The sequence below is a fragment of the Lissotriton helveticus genome, chromosome 3_1, assembly GCF_964261635.1.
Source record: "Lissotriton helveticus chromosome 3_1, aLisHel1.1, whole genome shotgun sequence".
Classification (NCBI taxonomy): Eukaryota; Metazoa; Chordata; class Amphibia; order Caudata; family Salamandridae; genus Lissotriton; species Lissotriton helveticus.
The window spans coordinates 1,921,785,267-1,921,800,373 of NC_136061.1; the positions used below are offsets into that span (position 1 = coordinate 1,921,785,267).

Genomic DNA, 15,107 nt, shown 5'->3' on the forward strand with positions numbered 1-15,107 from the left:
TTCGACTGGCATCTATCTTAAGAGATGTATGCTCGACAATCGTCTATAATCTGCATCACCTCCACAGTTTCACAGTTTTCAAAAACCCCACCATCTGGAAGGATTCCACACGATGCCCTCAAAGTTCTTGGGTACCTAGAACATCCGAGGCATTTTCCAGAACCAATTTGATACAGAATGCCCTTTGGGTTCACCTGCATGAGTGAGGTGGTACACTTTTCTGGAGGGGACTGAATGAAAAACATTTAGATGTATAGACCGCATATTTCTGCATACTACTAAACTCATTTCAGTTATGGTGTACAAGTTTAATGATGAATCCCAACACTGCAAGTTTGAAATGTTTAAATCCCCTGTATGCAAATTGTTAATAAGGAACAGGAATTTGCTTACTTTCTGAAGTCACTCCAATTCATATCAGATTATTATCTTGAGATCATGCCATGCATGTATGCTGTGTTTTAATAAAGATTATTTGTGGAGGGAGCAGAAAAACTGTTAAAAGAAATCAATAACTTAAGCAAAGAACTTGTATGCCAAAAGGATGCTGTATTGTTCCTATTTACATCAATTTAATTTGAACACAGAAGAAAAAGTTACCTAATTTTAACACTGTATACCTCTATGCTAACATGTATGAATGTTAATGGTGATCCATGATAGCGGTCAATTTCCATTTGATGCTATTTATTCTCACCTATTTGGAGCCTTAAACTCAAGCTCCTAACTGACTAGGATCCAGGACCGATGCTTTACAGTTCTGTTTCTCAAAACCTTACTGGAGTTGTTAAATGCAAATGCTGAAATGGTGATTAAAAGTCGAACAGTAAGGAGGGGACGATCATTTTCTCAAATTTATGTGGTAAGAAACATAGGTGAACGGTACTCCGTCACAGAAGTTTGGGAATCGAATAAATTGTATGGTAAGTTAGCCATGCAAATAACGTACTACTTAGGTTTGAGCTAAATACTTTCAAATTAATTCAAAATTATTTAGGAGTTTTAAAGTTCATTTTTACAAAGATGTTTGAACTTCACATATCGTGCTGGTCCAACAGAATAGTCTCAATACCGCTTTAACAAATCATCCTCTATAATGGTATGCTCTACTGCCTCGCCATTACATAATGCCACTGAATAAACAATTTACTTGTATGGATTTGTACCCTCCTGCCATGATCCTTAGAGATAACCATTTTGATTATTTTAACAGCATAAAAGGACTACACCAATTTGTTTTTCCACCATCCACAAATGTTATAGATGATTGTTCCTCTGTTCTAAGCTCCTCTCTGGACTATTTTATGCAAAGTATAAGCATTCCAAGATCTTTGTCATTTAGATTCTACCTACATAAGCAAACAAGGCAGTTAAGTACCAAATCTGAAAGGTAGATGGTTAGTTAGGAAGAGAGGTAGCCTGCACACATCTATGTAGCCTAATGAATTCTCAATTGTCCACATCAGTCACTACCAAAGATGCAGGGAAAAAGAAATTCGATCACATGGATCTGAAGGCCTACCTTGAAAGACCAGCCTGCATCCTAGGGTGATACTTGAAAAACATTGACATGTATGGAGGGATGCAGATATGCCAAAATAGCAGAACTGTAGAGCTACATATGGATATTCCGATCAATGGCAAAGGAGAATCAAGAGAAATGCTGCATATCCGATAGGTCAGGAACCTTAAGCACATAAATAATTTTAAAAAATCAAATTAAGAAAAGGAATCACGGTGAGATTAATTGCTTAGGAGCAGCCTCTGCGTGCCATATAAAGATGAAGAAAGCAAACAAACTGCTTAAAATGTTATGTTCAAGTGCAAACCAAACATTCAGTTTGTGGAGTCCCCTCACTAAAGGCAGATCGTTGCACTGTGACACTGGAAGAGTCAGCAAGTAATGTGAAAAATACACCATCTTAGGCAGGAAGTGATACATTGCTTCAAAGACTACCTAACAAACACGATATATAAGGCAGAATGATCTTTCAAGAAACATTTGACTTAACATGTACAAACAATAGTCTCCTCAAAACGCCATGCTCTCTGAGCGTCATCGCTCTATACATTCACAGTCCTCTGAAGACACTGTCACCTATGTCAGGTGAGTAGGGTCTCATTTCCTGAAAGAAGGCTAGAAAGGAGGTAGGTACTGTGGAATTATAGCACTGATGCCATTAGCTGCACAACTGACAAACTGAAATAGGACTCCTCCGACTCTTCGGAAAAAAATATTTTTGCATTTAATTGCTGTTGATATTCTTGAGAGATAAGTGAGAACACTAAAATGTACACTTCATCTCCCTCTTAAAATTGGAAATGTTGAATGCTTACAAATTGACCTCTAAGAGGTACCGGGTCAGAATGGACACCAAGGCATTCACATTTGTCCTATTTGCCTGGTGGGTTATAGCAGCGAAACCATGTTTAACCCGAAAGCCCCTGCTCATGGGGCTAAGGAGAGAAAGTGCCCATATTACTCTTTGGTAAAAAGCACCACCTTACTGGAGAACCCTGTGGTAGTTGCAAGACTAGGTGGGTGTCTTCAAAAACTCTGCATTTCCAAATAATTGCAGGGCTGAACGTTTCTACACAGGGATGAGGGTCTTCTAGCAATTGAAAAAGAACATCAGATGAAAGACCAGAAGACTTTGGATGGACTCATAAAAGAGCATGTCTCCGGTAAATGCTATTAATACATTCAAAAACAGAGCTCAGCCAGCAGTGAAATAAATGATGTACAAATGATGTACCTCAATATTACATGGACACCCTTATTAGGGATTATTTCAAATGTCTGTGTAGCTTTTGGCTACCCATGACTCCTGTACTGTAAACAGAGCACTGTGTGCAGCAGGATATTGCTAATTGGATTACAAGGCTCTGTGTCAGAGGCTCAGATAATAGTTGCCCGGGGTTGCCTACCAAATTTTCTGGTCAGACACTGAAACACCCCAGGCCTACTCAGAGTAGAATCTAAGCAGAGGATAGCAGAGGCAGAGGCAAAATTGTGAGTCTAGGAAAACGGACCCTCTACTCCTGGAGCAGTCAGCAAGATGCAGCCACTATTGAAACGCACAGCATATTTGTGCCATTGGAAAACTAGCTATCCAAGCTGGAATAGAGGGTCCTGGAAAATTTAGGGTAGCACAAATTACCCTAGATACTGCAGGAGTGATTTATCTCTATAGGCATGTCCCCTTTCTTTTGGGCTTCAGCCTTTCTGCTGGTCGCTAAGTGCAAGCTACCTGGCAACCACAGAGATATTAAATGTGATGGCCACTGGAGTAGGTTCACCAGAGGTGGGCATGTCTTTTTAAATCTGGCCCCAAGACACCGAACAATAGGGATTAGAGGCCTTTCCTTAGCAACTGTTTGCAAGTTCTGGCGTTTTGTTTATTGTCTAGAAGCAACAATTATAAGATGTAAGCCCCCTTGTTTCGGCTACAGCTAGCTCAGGTCAAGGTAATTCACCTGCCAATTCATGGACAGCCGGGAATTTCCTCCAAAAAAAGAACACCTTTGCTTATGAAAGGGTGAATTTCATTCAAGAGAATTAATAAATGTCTGATTTGGCACACAAAAGGGAGACCGTAGGAGGACTAGTACATCTGCAGCTGAAGCGAACGGTGTGATGTTTGATACGAATGTACTGTAATTACTTATTTTTATATCGTACTTGCTCCAACAGCTTTGTAACACTTTACATAACAGCTATTACCAAAACCTATTCAAAAGGTACTCATGCCTTCAGTCCATTAAACGTCATCCCTATATATAACAATCAATAGTATCTTGAAACACTGCAACAGATATTTTAATGAAAAATAGTAGAATTAAAACGTAAGAGTTTAGCTGCAGATATAGTACAAAGCAAACAAACTTAATAAAAGGAATATTCTAGAGCAAAAGAGAGAAAAACAAATCCTGCATGTGAATAGTGCTTCTTCAACAACAAAGGAGAATCTAAATACCAGCCAGGGTAGTCTTCAAGAAAAGGGAAAGGACGATTTACAAAACAGAATAACTTATTTTAGATGAAGGGCTCCTTTTAAGAGTCTAAACCAAATGAAAGATTTGAAGTGCTCAAGAAAGCAGGTGGAAAAAGGCTGTTAGGAAAAGAGACAGGCAAGGTGGGCAACATGAGATTCAGTGGAAGTAAATAGTACAGAACCGAGTTTCACATTGGCGGATAGAGTAAAGTGGACTCAAACTTAAATGGTGTCTTAAAAAAAATATATATGTATAGAATCAGGCATTTGTAAGTCATGGACGTTATACCACTATAAAACGTGGTCATCATTAAGAATGATCAATATGCCTCCACTCAATGATTCTGAAGAAGAGAAAGCTGTCAAAATTGATAATGAGTTGCCAAAGCTACACTGTGTATGAATTGCTTATAGATTTGCAATCTGTTACCCTTCCCCCAATTATAAATTACACTGCAAAAACAGGTCGCACAAATGGAGATTGCGTTGACCTACATGGCTTCTTGAGAGGAAAAATTAAATAGTATGACAAAGGGAGGTGAACTTTGTGTATGGTAAGCACAATGTTTTATGCTTACCATGCGTTTCAGCAGTAGGGCAGAAAGGGAGTGCTATCCTATTTGCCTCACTTTACTGGAGGATCTAGTACTCTGAACGGTGGGAGAACACCCTTTTCAATTTAGACCTGTGTTCTCAGGTCACAAGATGTTAAAACCGTTTCCGCTGCTCCTCAGTTCATTCCAGTGAGACTCTTATTGCACTTAGCCCTCTGCTCCCCGTAATACCATTCAATCAGAAGACTCGACCTCAGAGTTCATCCTCTGCTATCCAGCCCATTTATTAGAGTCTCCACGGAGGAAGTACTCGGCCCTGTAAAATCAACTTGTGAAATGCCACTTCTGAACCCCGTTGGGTAGAACGTTTGGAAGAGCTGATCCAGCGATAACCTTTCACTTACCGGCTGCTCTCTCTAACTTGATATCTGTCTCCTGATGTTTCCTCTTGCCCCTTCTCACACAGTCTTCCTGGGAAGTGTTGCCTGCTGCTACCTCACTCTCTATTCTCGTACCACAAATGAACCCTGCCTCAGAGTGCCTGGAAGGGTCGGAAATATCTGAAATATCCAATGAGAAATCCCCGCCGTTACTTGTTCACTGAGTACCATGCACACTGCTTTTACCTACTTCTCTACAATGCAATTTAGAATCAGTTACCAGGACATACTGTATTTTTGTGGATGCCCAAAACATATTTGCACAAAACCAGCCTTTTATCGGATGCCCCACACAACACCCACAGCCTCTACTGTCGCGTCTCGACAGCTCCTAGCATGCACTGTATGGCATTCTCAGAGAGCCATAACTAGGAAGCACTGCGCCCTAGCTTAGCCAGCCAACACAAATCAGAGCAAATGCATTCAGACATGCCACCCTCCCAAACTCCTTTCACCCCAAACATTCTCTGTTTCATATCTACCAGCAGGCATTCTCAGCACATTCTAACCTCACTGAGAGACAATGCTCTGCAAGACACTCTCAGCCAGGCAATCCATACATGCCTTACTGAACAAACCCCTTTCACCCCAAACATGCTCCGTTTCATATCTACCGGCAGGCATTCCCAGCACATTCTAACCTCACTGAGACACAATGCTCTGCAACACACTCAGCCAGGCAATCCATACATGCCCTACTGAACATTTTTAACAAGTTCCGTGCAGTAAACACTACACTCACCCAAGCTAGTCAGTGTGGGCTGCTCCATGGACATCAAATCATTAAACAATGGGTTGGCCAAAGTAAAGTGAGACATGGGCTGCTCCACACCCCCAGGCCAACACAATATGCCAACCCAAGATGGGCACCCACGCTGGATAAGTTACTGTGAACAGGCTCATTTTCATATGCTGGGCCAAACCCTCCCAGCACTTTCATACTGAGCTAGGGCCCAGACGTTCATTTATGAAAAATAACAGTCCATTATAGGAATGCCAGTTGTGGATCCCAAAGCAGGAGAAAAAAACGTGCTCTCCATGGACATCAAATCATTAAACAATGGGTTGGCCAAAGTAAAGTGAGACATGGTGGATTTTACATTTGTGCCCAATTGATTTTTGGTCACAGCAGAGAAATGTTAGATATATACAAGAGTCCAAGCAGGCTAATACAACAATAATTAAGAATAATCCTGAGCTCGAAATAATTTAATGTTTAAAGATGTAGCTGAAGTTTACGGAAACAAGATGAATAACATGTTTGCTGTGCTGTATGAACTATTTTTAAAGTGATACTGGAAAGAATTGTTCATATTAAAATGTAACCAAAGATAGAATCAAGGAGAAGGTAAATCCAGATAGTAAAGTCACCGAATATGTTAACCTCTAGCTACAAAATAGACTATCTCTTAAACTAAATAAGAGTTAACCCTAGGACATAGATCCCAACAGGTTCTACTGTTGTTGTCAGTGTGTTGCTGACAAACCACTACTTGAAAAACTTTTGCGTTCTTACTGTTTGTCGCTCCATGTTGTGATTATCACAGTTTCCTGTCATCTCACGTTGATGGGCTTGTTTGCAGTATTGCTCCATCACCTTTATACTTTCTCCACGGTTTAACGACTACACCATAAATTTGTGCACTAAGGCAGGTGATGCCCCAGGAAAATTGGAAAAATGTGGGTATTTTGGATAAGCGTCTATGGGCTTCCTCAGAAAGGGAAAGCAACCCTAGTATCCCCTCAACTGAAGCCAGTTCCCCATGCTGATGGCAAGGAGTATGCGAGCGGAGACTAGATGGAAATCTCTTTTCCTGCAGTGATCGAGTCCATTGCACCAGCTGTGCTACAGACAATGATGGACATGGAGTATGTGTGATTTGCTAGCCAGAATACTCAGACTGAAAAATATTATACAGATCCTTGCATAGGTGTATGATTGTTGGTGGTTCGTTGTGAAGAGTTAAAAAAAAAAAAAACCAGCAATAAACAGATCAAGAAAAGAATATCGCTTGTCAGGATTTTGGAGAGGGCATCGCCTTGAGCTTACCCAATAATAATAAAAAATCATATGCAGCAAGGCCAACATTTGCCTCATTAGGGCTTTCAGTCGCCATTTATCCCATCAGTATTTTTTCCACAAAGTACCAGGTTCAGCCATTTTGAAAACACGCAGTGCAAGTTTGTAGATTTAATTAAGACTCACAAGCTAGCTACAAGAGATACTAACTGCAGCTAATCCTCAATCAGCAAGTAATTAACAACATCGCTGTCTCTAACTGCTTCAATAAAATGAGCACGTTCAAGCGGTCAGCCACATCTAGAAGAGCGTCTAACAAACCTATCGAAAGGCAGTTTAACCTGGAGGCCCATTATGCAAGCCTGGCCTCAAAAGTCGATCCTTTCTGTCTTTTTTGTCTTTTTTCTTGTGATGAACAGATGAAGTTGACACATTCCCCATCGGCTGAAAATTTATGAAACAGTAATATAGAAGATCTCTCAATTCCAGTATAAAGCCCTTTCTCCCATTGACAACGCTTCTGAACTGTCATCTATTTCAAGCAGGTGCACCATTCCACTGTCCATTCCCATTGAAGTTTCTCAACACTGCATTTTGCAGATCACAAACATTCAATCACCTTAAAATACTAACATGGTTCTATACCAGATTCTGAATGTTTTGTTCTTTGCCCATTTGATAGCCTCAGCTTCAGAATGGATCTGTAATTCTTCTTAAAGCCTTCTTTTTGATAAGGAAGTATCAGCATTCAAAATGACTGTTCTTTTTCGAAAATGTATATGTAGTGCTTTAAATAGCCAGTGTAGATTAAGAAGGTTAGCTTTTTACTTAATGAATATTTAGGGGAGCCAACCTAAATAAGATAGAGGATTTGTTTCACTCCATGCCCACTATTCACGTACTCTTGTTATTTTCTTCCACTTTGGAAGGATCCCATTGCGATGCTCGCCAGTGCGGTCACTGATTTATACCGTGGTGCCTTGTCAAAGGCTACTAGTGCATGGTTATTGCATTTGTCTTTTCATTGCTATTTAAGTATTTTGTATACTATGTTAGGTTTATGTAGAATTTGCAACCTTGACAGAATTGTCTGCAAGGAGTATACTCAGCGTATGCCTTGTATGGAGGCCTGCTACTATTCCATTAAATACTCCTCCATTTCCTCATTTGGATCTATGCATGTATATGGTAGCTGTATTTCGCAAACCTAGCCATAGAGCAGCAGAGCAGTGTATAGTGACAGAGACAAGCATAAAGTCAGAGTGATAGGAGACGTAGCTGGTTTGTAGACTGTTAGTACACTGTGATGTACCGTTCTTTGAAGAGGTGCTTCTTTCACTCTTTTCTCAATTGGAGCAGCATTGGGGTGTTCTTCGCGGATATGGGGATGTTGCTCCAGATCCTAGGCACAGAGATGCAAAAAAGACCTGTTGTCTTGTTCTTTTTTAGACTTAGTCTGCAGGCCGATAGTGTTTAGATTGATGGTGTTCCGATAACCACCAGACATAGTGAGCTTGTCTACGAGACAAGCGGGAATGCTGGCTGCGATGGCACTGTAAATGCTACAGCTAGTTTTGAAAGGCCGTCAAGAGCAGGCAATGAAGTCCCATGAGGACGGATGTGATGTGATGATACTTCTTCGGGCCTTGCATTAGACCTCATACATGCTGCAGCATGTAGATGTCGTTAAGAGGTGCCAGTGTGGAGTCCGAGAGGCCACGGAGCAGGGTGTTACTATGATCCTTGTGCAAGAATACAAGGCCTTGAATAACAGTTCAGAAGTTGCTTTCTGGAATAAAAGGTTTCACCTTCTTTAGAGGCAACAGCTGGAACCAGGAAGTGTTTATTTGATTGGCAATGTGTTTCTTCAGGGGGTCAGTGTTAAGGGTGAGACTACAAGTGACTTAACATTTATTGAGAGTGAAAGCTTAGTGGAAGGTTTCAAAGCTGTCAAAGTTCATGTCATTGAGTCAGGTCGCGGTCTGTGTTTCAGGTTTATTGTTTTTGGCAAACAATAGGAATTCTGTCTAGGTTGAGCGTCATGAAGGCGATGGACATCCAGGTCGGGATGATGTAGCAGGCAGTGTTCGAGGAGTTGGATATCTGAGGCAGTTTAGAATTAAGTACAGTTGTCTACTCCCAGTTCAATGTTCCCAGGCCATCATGTCTGTTAGCTCAGGTAAGTCAACTTCATTTAATTACCTCAGTCTCAATCCCACGGTTGTCTGATCAACTAAGAGAAACAGAGGACCAAACAGGCACAGGACAGGCAGTTCATCAGAGCCAGATAGTGCACTAACAGAGAAGTAGTAGTTCTCCTGGATAACAGAGTGGACAAGCTGCAAAGTCATGTGTTTCTCTTCAATCAAGACTTCCCCGGAGTGAGCCTGCTGTGTAAAGTTCCAAATCACTCTGAAGGGAGTGATTTGAGTCAAAATTCAATTTAGGAATTCTGGTTCAGTATTTACTATCAGCCTAGATACCAATTTTCCTGTACGTCATAGCCAACATCGGGACGAAACCTGGATAAAGAAAAAAGTGCATTTGTGGTTGCATCACTTGCAACGGAGGACAGGAACTTTTCTGATATCTTCAGTTCCAAGGATAATTACAACAAATACAAGCTGTTATGGGTTGAGAGCCATTTTAGAAATATAGTCATTGCTCTATCCAAATAAAAAAAACTCCTCAAAATAGAAGGTGGTTGAGGCTACCAGAAGAACTCTTCTGGCTTTTGTTTCGCACATTCAAAATCTAGCTGCGCGGATCAGACATATGGGCAGTGTGACAGCATACTGGCAGTAATTCTTAAATGAGGCAAATATTTTTCTCCGAGTCCAGACATTTGTAGGACACCAAATAGAAGTATTCAGAAGTCAGATTTTTCCAATTTTACTGTTTGGTTCAAGATTTAGAATGAAAATAGCTTGGGCACTCTAGCCCGGTCTTGCTGCTTGCATCCACGTCTCATCTAGATTTTTCACTGTTTTCCTGTAACCTTAAGGGCTTAGCTGAAGATAAAGTGGGAAAAGGCTTCTTGCCTCCCTTATTTTATCCAATATTCTTCCCCTATCCATGTCAGCTAATACAGGCTTACGTAGAAGGTTAACAAAAGTTCTACGAGGTTTCCCTGTTGCTACCCTTCGCCTTCAATGGGCTGCTGTTAAGGCCGGGAAGGCGTGATTGTTTTGAAACTTATGCTTTGAGATTACGTTTTGCAGGGTCTCATCCTTCTAATATGATAGTGGTTACTTCTTTTGAACCTCTGGATTCCGCTTTTAGTTAAGGAAAGAGAAACAGAGCAACGAGTGCTCGAAGGTGTAATCACTTCTTAGAAGCAATAGCCAGAAGAAGGAAGAATGTAATCAGGAGTAATGAAATGAAAGCATTTTCTTTTCAAGCCACTCATGGCCGAATGTGAGCCTCAGTCTCCAATTTTGTGATGAAAGTCAAATTGTGTAAAATTAAAGAAATCCAGAACATAATCTTGGTCTAGGTTCAATCCAGTAAAACACAGTGGAAAGCAGCGCTCATCAATTCACTGACAATATTATGGTGTGGCATTCCTTTGCAGCACTGATGATTGCCCAAACAATTATGCTCACAACTGGAAGACTGTGATAGTCTAGTTTGTTGCCTTAGGATCCACAAAGCACAGACGAGTCTCAAAGAAATTGATCACAGCAGTCTGCCAAAATCATAGAATTGGTGGCTTTCAGTTTAGTGGCGAACATCTCGCAACCCTTCATAATTAGATATTCTCAATCTTCTGGACAACGCTGACTGAGGAAGTCTAAGAAAAAGTCTAAGAAGAATACTTAAACCTACAGAAACTGTGATAAGTCTAGTGGAGGGTCCAATTTTGTATCATGTTACACTTTTTATATATTTATCACACATCTGCCCATTAATTGGCCTCTTAGTGCTTTACATGCACACATACAGGTTTCGTAAAAAGGAGATCTTATTTAGGCGACCTTAACTTCTGGCGAGGTATGTAGGATTAGGAGAGCTTAGTGAATAAAGGTCTGTGCTCCATGACAGTCTGGGGCAGAGCTGTCTCATTCATAATTGAAGTCTAGAAGGCTTTGTGGAAAAACCCTTGAAGTAAAGGAGATCTGCAACTCGACCCATATCGCCACTCTACATACATCAAACATTAACATAAGAACGCGCTCCCCAAAGCCTTTCTTCAGACAGATCATCATATATGGGAACTCAATTATATGCATGCTGTGACTGACCCAGGAGATCAATAGCATGATCTGACATGCCAGCACAACTGTGGACTCTTTCCATGCATCTGGCAGATACCCATTGTTCTTGAAATCGAGTAACGAGTTCTACATGTCAACAGGTCACCAGCAAGCCTCTTTTTATGGGCAAAGAACAAGAGTGATCGGGGTGGAGTCTGAGCTCCTTGAGGGTGCACTGAAAATCCATAAGTTACAGCATGCTCAACTTTACCAGCTCTTATTGAGTTGAAACCCTGATGAAGCAGTGGTTCATATAGAAGGAAACTTTTGTTTTTCAAAACTGTCCCAGTTAAGCCTTCAAAATATTTTGCTTCCCTGATCCGGAGGATCCTCTGAAGCATCTCCTGAGAAGTACTACTCTCTTCCCTTGTTTAGCAATCCGAGAATAACTATCTTTATTTTCCTAAGATCTTATGCCATTTCAAAAGCCGGCATGTTAACATCACACAATAATAGCAGTATTCGAACAGAATATGACCTAAACAGACTTTGAAGTCAAGCATGCAAACTGCTGAAAAAGAACACACATCTAACATTTTGAGTTCCTTGCTCACAGCACTATGGCTGCATAGACCAGCAATGTTATAATTCTCTTGCAAAAGGGCGCCTACCTGACCCTTTTGATTTTACATGTTAAAATTCTTTTCAACTAGATTTAATTCTTGGATTTCCTATGTGGAACCTACTTGAGAATTTTTGTAAACGAAGCTCCAATTAAAATACTAATATAGCAACTGGAGAGACATGAAAAGGTTCTAGGTTGCCACAAATACAAAACCTCTTCCATTCTCTTGAATGTGTCCCTCTTGTGGAAATTCCTTGTGCTAGTCTTGAAATTAGGTTACGCCTTAGCATCCATACTGCAATAGCTAGAACACTGAGCAAAAAGTCTGGCTAGTGGTGACGAACCTTCTCTCGATTATTTGACAAAATAAAAGGAGCTTGAGGCATAGCTGACAACTCATTTGTGGTCCATCTTATTATCAGAACGGAGTAGCGCACCTGGAGGGTACAATAGATAGTCAGCAGTTGACCCAGTTAGTATTGTGAATAAACTTCTACACTTTTCCTCTGTTCCTACATTGAAGAAGTATTTTATGGAATGTCTTGTAAGGAAATAATAGTTTATCAACTTTATGTCTCACAAATATCTATCTGGAATTCCCTTTATCAGTACATGCTAAAATATGATGTAATTATCTTGAACGAGTTCAATCTCATTTCCTTTGTCATTGCCTAGTGCCCGCCAGAACATTATCTGTCCCCAGATAGTGCTCGGTATTATACAATATTCCATGTCAGATTGCCATGGTTGCAATTTTTCAGTTGTGCTTCCTTGAAGAGATTGAGAGATCTTGCTTCGTACCGGTATTACCAGATTCTTAATCAACAAAAATCCCCTGGATCCATGGAAGAAAGCACCTAAACACCAGCAGGATGCCCATAAGTGAGCAAGGAAAACAAAGAGAAGCTTCTGTTCAGACTACAGAACTTTTGCTTCCCAATCCTGGAAAAGTGTGGTACACATTTTGTGTCTAGAATTCATAGCCTTACTGTAAGCCTGCACTTTGAAAGAACCTAAATGCAGAAACATACGAGGAAAAGTGCATTGTGCATGGACACAGAACAAATGCATCTTCACAGATATCTGCTTGATGGTTACATGATACAAGTGAGGCATTCTACTCATTATTCCAACAGTCCAGGTGGACATCGAGGTCTTCCAAAAGCATTGTTTTTGACTGTAACGGCAGAAGCAAGTCATTAACTTTAGAACAGAGCTGTGTTCTGGACATATTTATGAAATCTGCCCAGCTAGATTAGAAAAAGAGAACCATCTTCCAAATCTCTGCATCACCTGCATCAATGGTTACTATCGAAAGACGCGCCTTTTAAATTACCACAACAACATATATCCAAGCCACCTTCTTAGAGGTGCTGTAAATATGGTTTTCCTCTATGTGCAAATGCAAATCTTCTTTACCTCCATCTCTGAAGGAATTACATATCTTTTCTCTGGTTTAGTGCTTTGAACTTCAAAATGTACCTCAAAAGGAGGTGAAATCAAGGGTTTCTTCACACTTATAAAGTATTTCATTTATTCTTTGTAAAGTTTCATTCCCGATGTTCATCACTCATCTTTCTCCAGGACCTGCCTTCAAAGTTAGTTAATAGAGCATGAAAGGCCTCACATTCCATATCGCCAAAACATTCGAAGAGCCTGAGACATCAAAGTCTATAGAGGACCCCAGTATCAAGAAGATATGCCACAGCAAAGGCCAGATGCAGCACAGCTCCGCACCAAAGCCTTCAAGGCAGCACAGATGAAATCCAAAGGCAGAACAGAAAAGGCTACCCAACTAACCAAGGGTGAAGTCTGGGAAATTACTCCAGGAATTTCTCCGACAACAGTTATCGACTGAGAGAAAAGTCAGCATTAATCAAGCTCCCAAGCCTATTGACAGGTATATTAAAGCAGTAACACAAGACATAGTCACAGTACTTAAGTACAAGCTTTCTTGCATAGTACATGAAAAATAACAGAGCTCATTGTTCACATGAACAACACAAATCAGAAGGCGAGATTGGTCTGGCGAATGAGATTACCAAATAAAATATGACAACAAATAATATAACTATGACCTGGTGAATGAGCTGGGTCCAGATCAACGCAATAAAATGTTTAGCATATCACCAGATATACGAGAACCGTCTCAGTGCAAAGAGTTTGAGTAGATTAAAAAACATAAATTGAGCACCTCAAATCAGAGAACATCTCACTCATCCCTCAAGAAAACAGTAATCTCATTCCTCACACTTAGCATGACCATAACTCTGATTATGAGCTAAACACCATGCAATCTGCATCACATCACACGAGCCAAAGTGTACTGAACACACGCATCTATAGTCACCTTGTAAGTCTTCATTTTCAGCCGCTATTTTGTCATCTGTTGAATTTTCCGCTTGTGAAGATGCTTCTGGTTCAGATACCGGAGAATGGCTAGATACTGGCCTGAAAGTAAAAGCACATAGTCAGACTCTAGAACGCATGCTTGAAGGTCTTGAGGACATTCCTCCTTCTCAATCAAAAGAGGTTTTCTAGAACATGGACAGCAGCAAACAAGCCTTTGTCAAGGTCTAGCCAGGATATCTTCTTTTAAAAAGTAAAGGGTACAAATACATGCCGAAAGCAATCGGACAGCATCAGTAGGATGAAGCGTTTAGAGTAGTCAGCTTAAAAATTAATTTAGAAACTCATAAGTATAGATCAGAACTCCTGTTCAGCATGCAAAGAGTGGTACGAGTCGCACCCTAAAATGTATACTTTTTTAACTGAACCTGAAAAATACATTTCTCGAAGAACCCAAATGATTCAAAAAAACATTTATCAACAGCCTTTTGAAATTAACTGAATTTCTGGAACATCCAATCAGATGCAAGAGTTGTGTTCAGTGATTAAGTGGCATTTAATGTAATTTCATTGAGGACCGACTAGGCACTCAGACGGGTAGGTAACGGTGGGCAGGATTTCTCAACCTTTTTTCAGATTTCACGTACATTAGTGTCTCTATCTGCAAGTTGAAATTTTCAAATAGGATTCTTTAACTTGCGTCTCAAAGGGCAGGATAATTTCCTAATTTTCAGGATAACCACAGACCATGTAAAATTAGATTTACTGAGTTTCACTGAAAGCCATTGTATCTTATGTGGATATTCAAAAATGTGAGGAAAAAAAGAAAGTTATGGAAGGAATAATTGAACTAACCTCTGCCACCGGTAATTACTTTGGACTGCATTCTAGTTCATCATTTATTTGCTTACTAAGCCACACCACATAA

The 15,107-nt window shown here is 40.4% G+C and overlaps 1 protein-coding gene across 5 annotated transcripts in view; it reads right to left on the minus strand.

Annotated features, from left to right (window-relative positions):
• ZFAND6 (zinc finger AN1-type containing 6) overlaps positions 1 to 15,107 on the minus strand; it is a 126,173-nt gene that overhangs the window by 45,215 nt on the left and 65,851 nt on the right. For 4 of the 5 annotated variants that reach the window (XM_078682936.1, XM_078682939.1, XM_078682938.1 and 1 more), the window contains 2 exons: positions 14,181 to 14,281; positions 4,954 to 5,109 (listed from right to left, as the gene is read on the minus strand). In XM_078682936.1, the coding sequence (XP_078539062.1) occupies positions 4,954 to 5,109; positions 14,181 to 14,281 (257 nt within the window). The remainder of the gene's footprint in view (positions 1 to 4,953; positions 5,110 to 14,180; positions 14,282 to 15,107) is intronic. The other variant, XM_078682940.1, reaches the window with a different exon arrangement.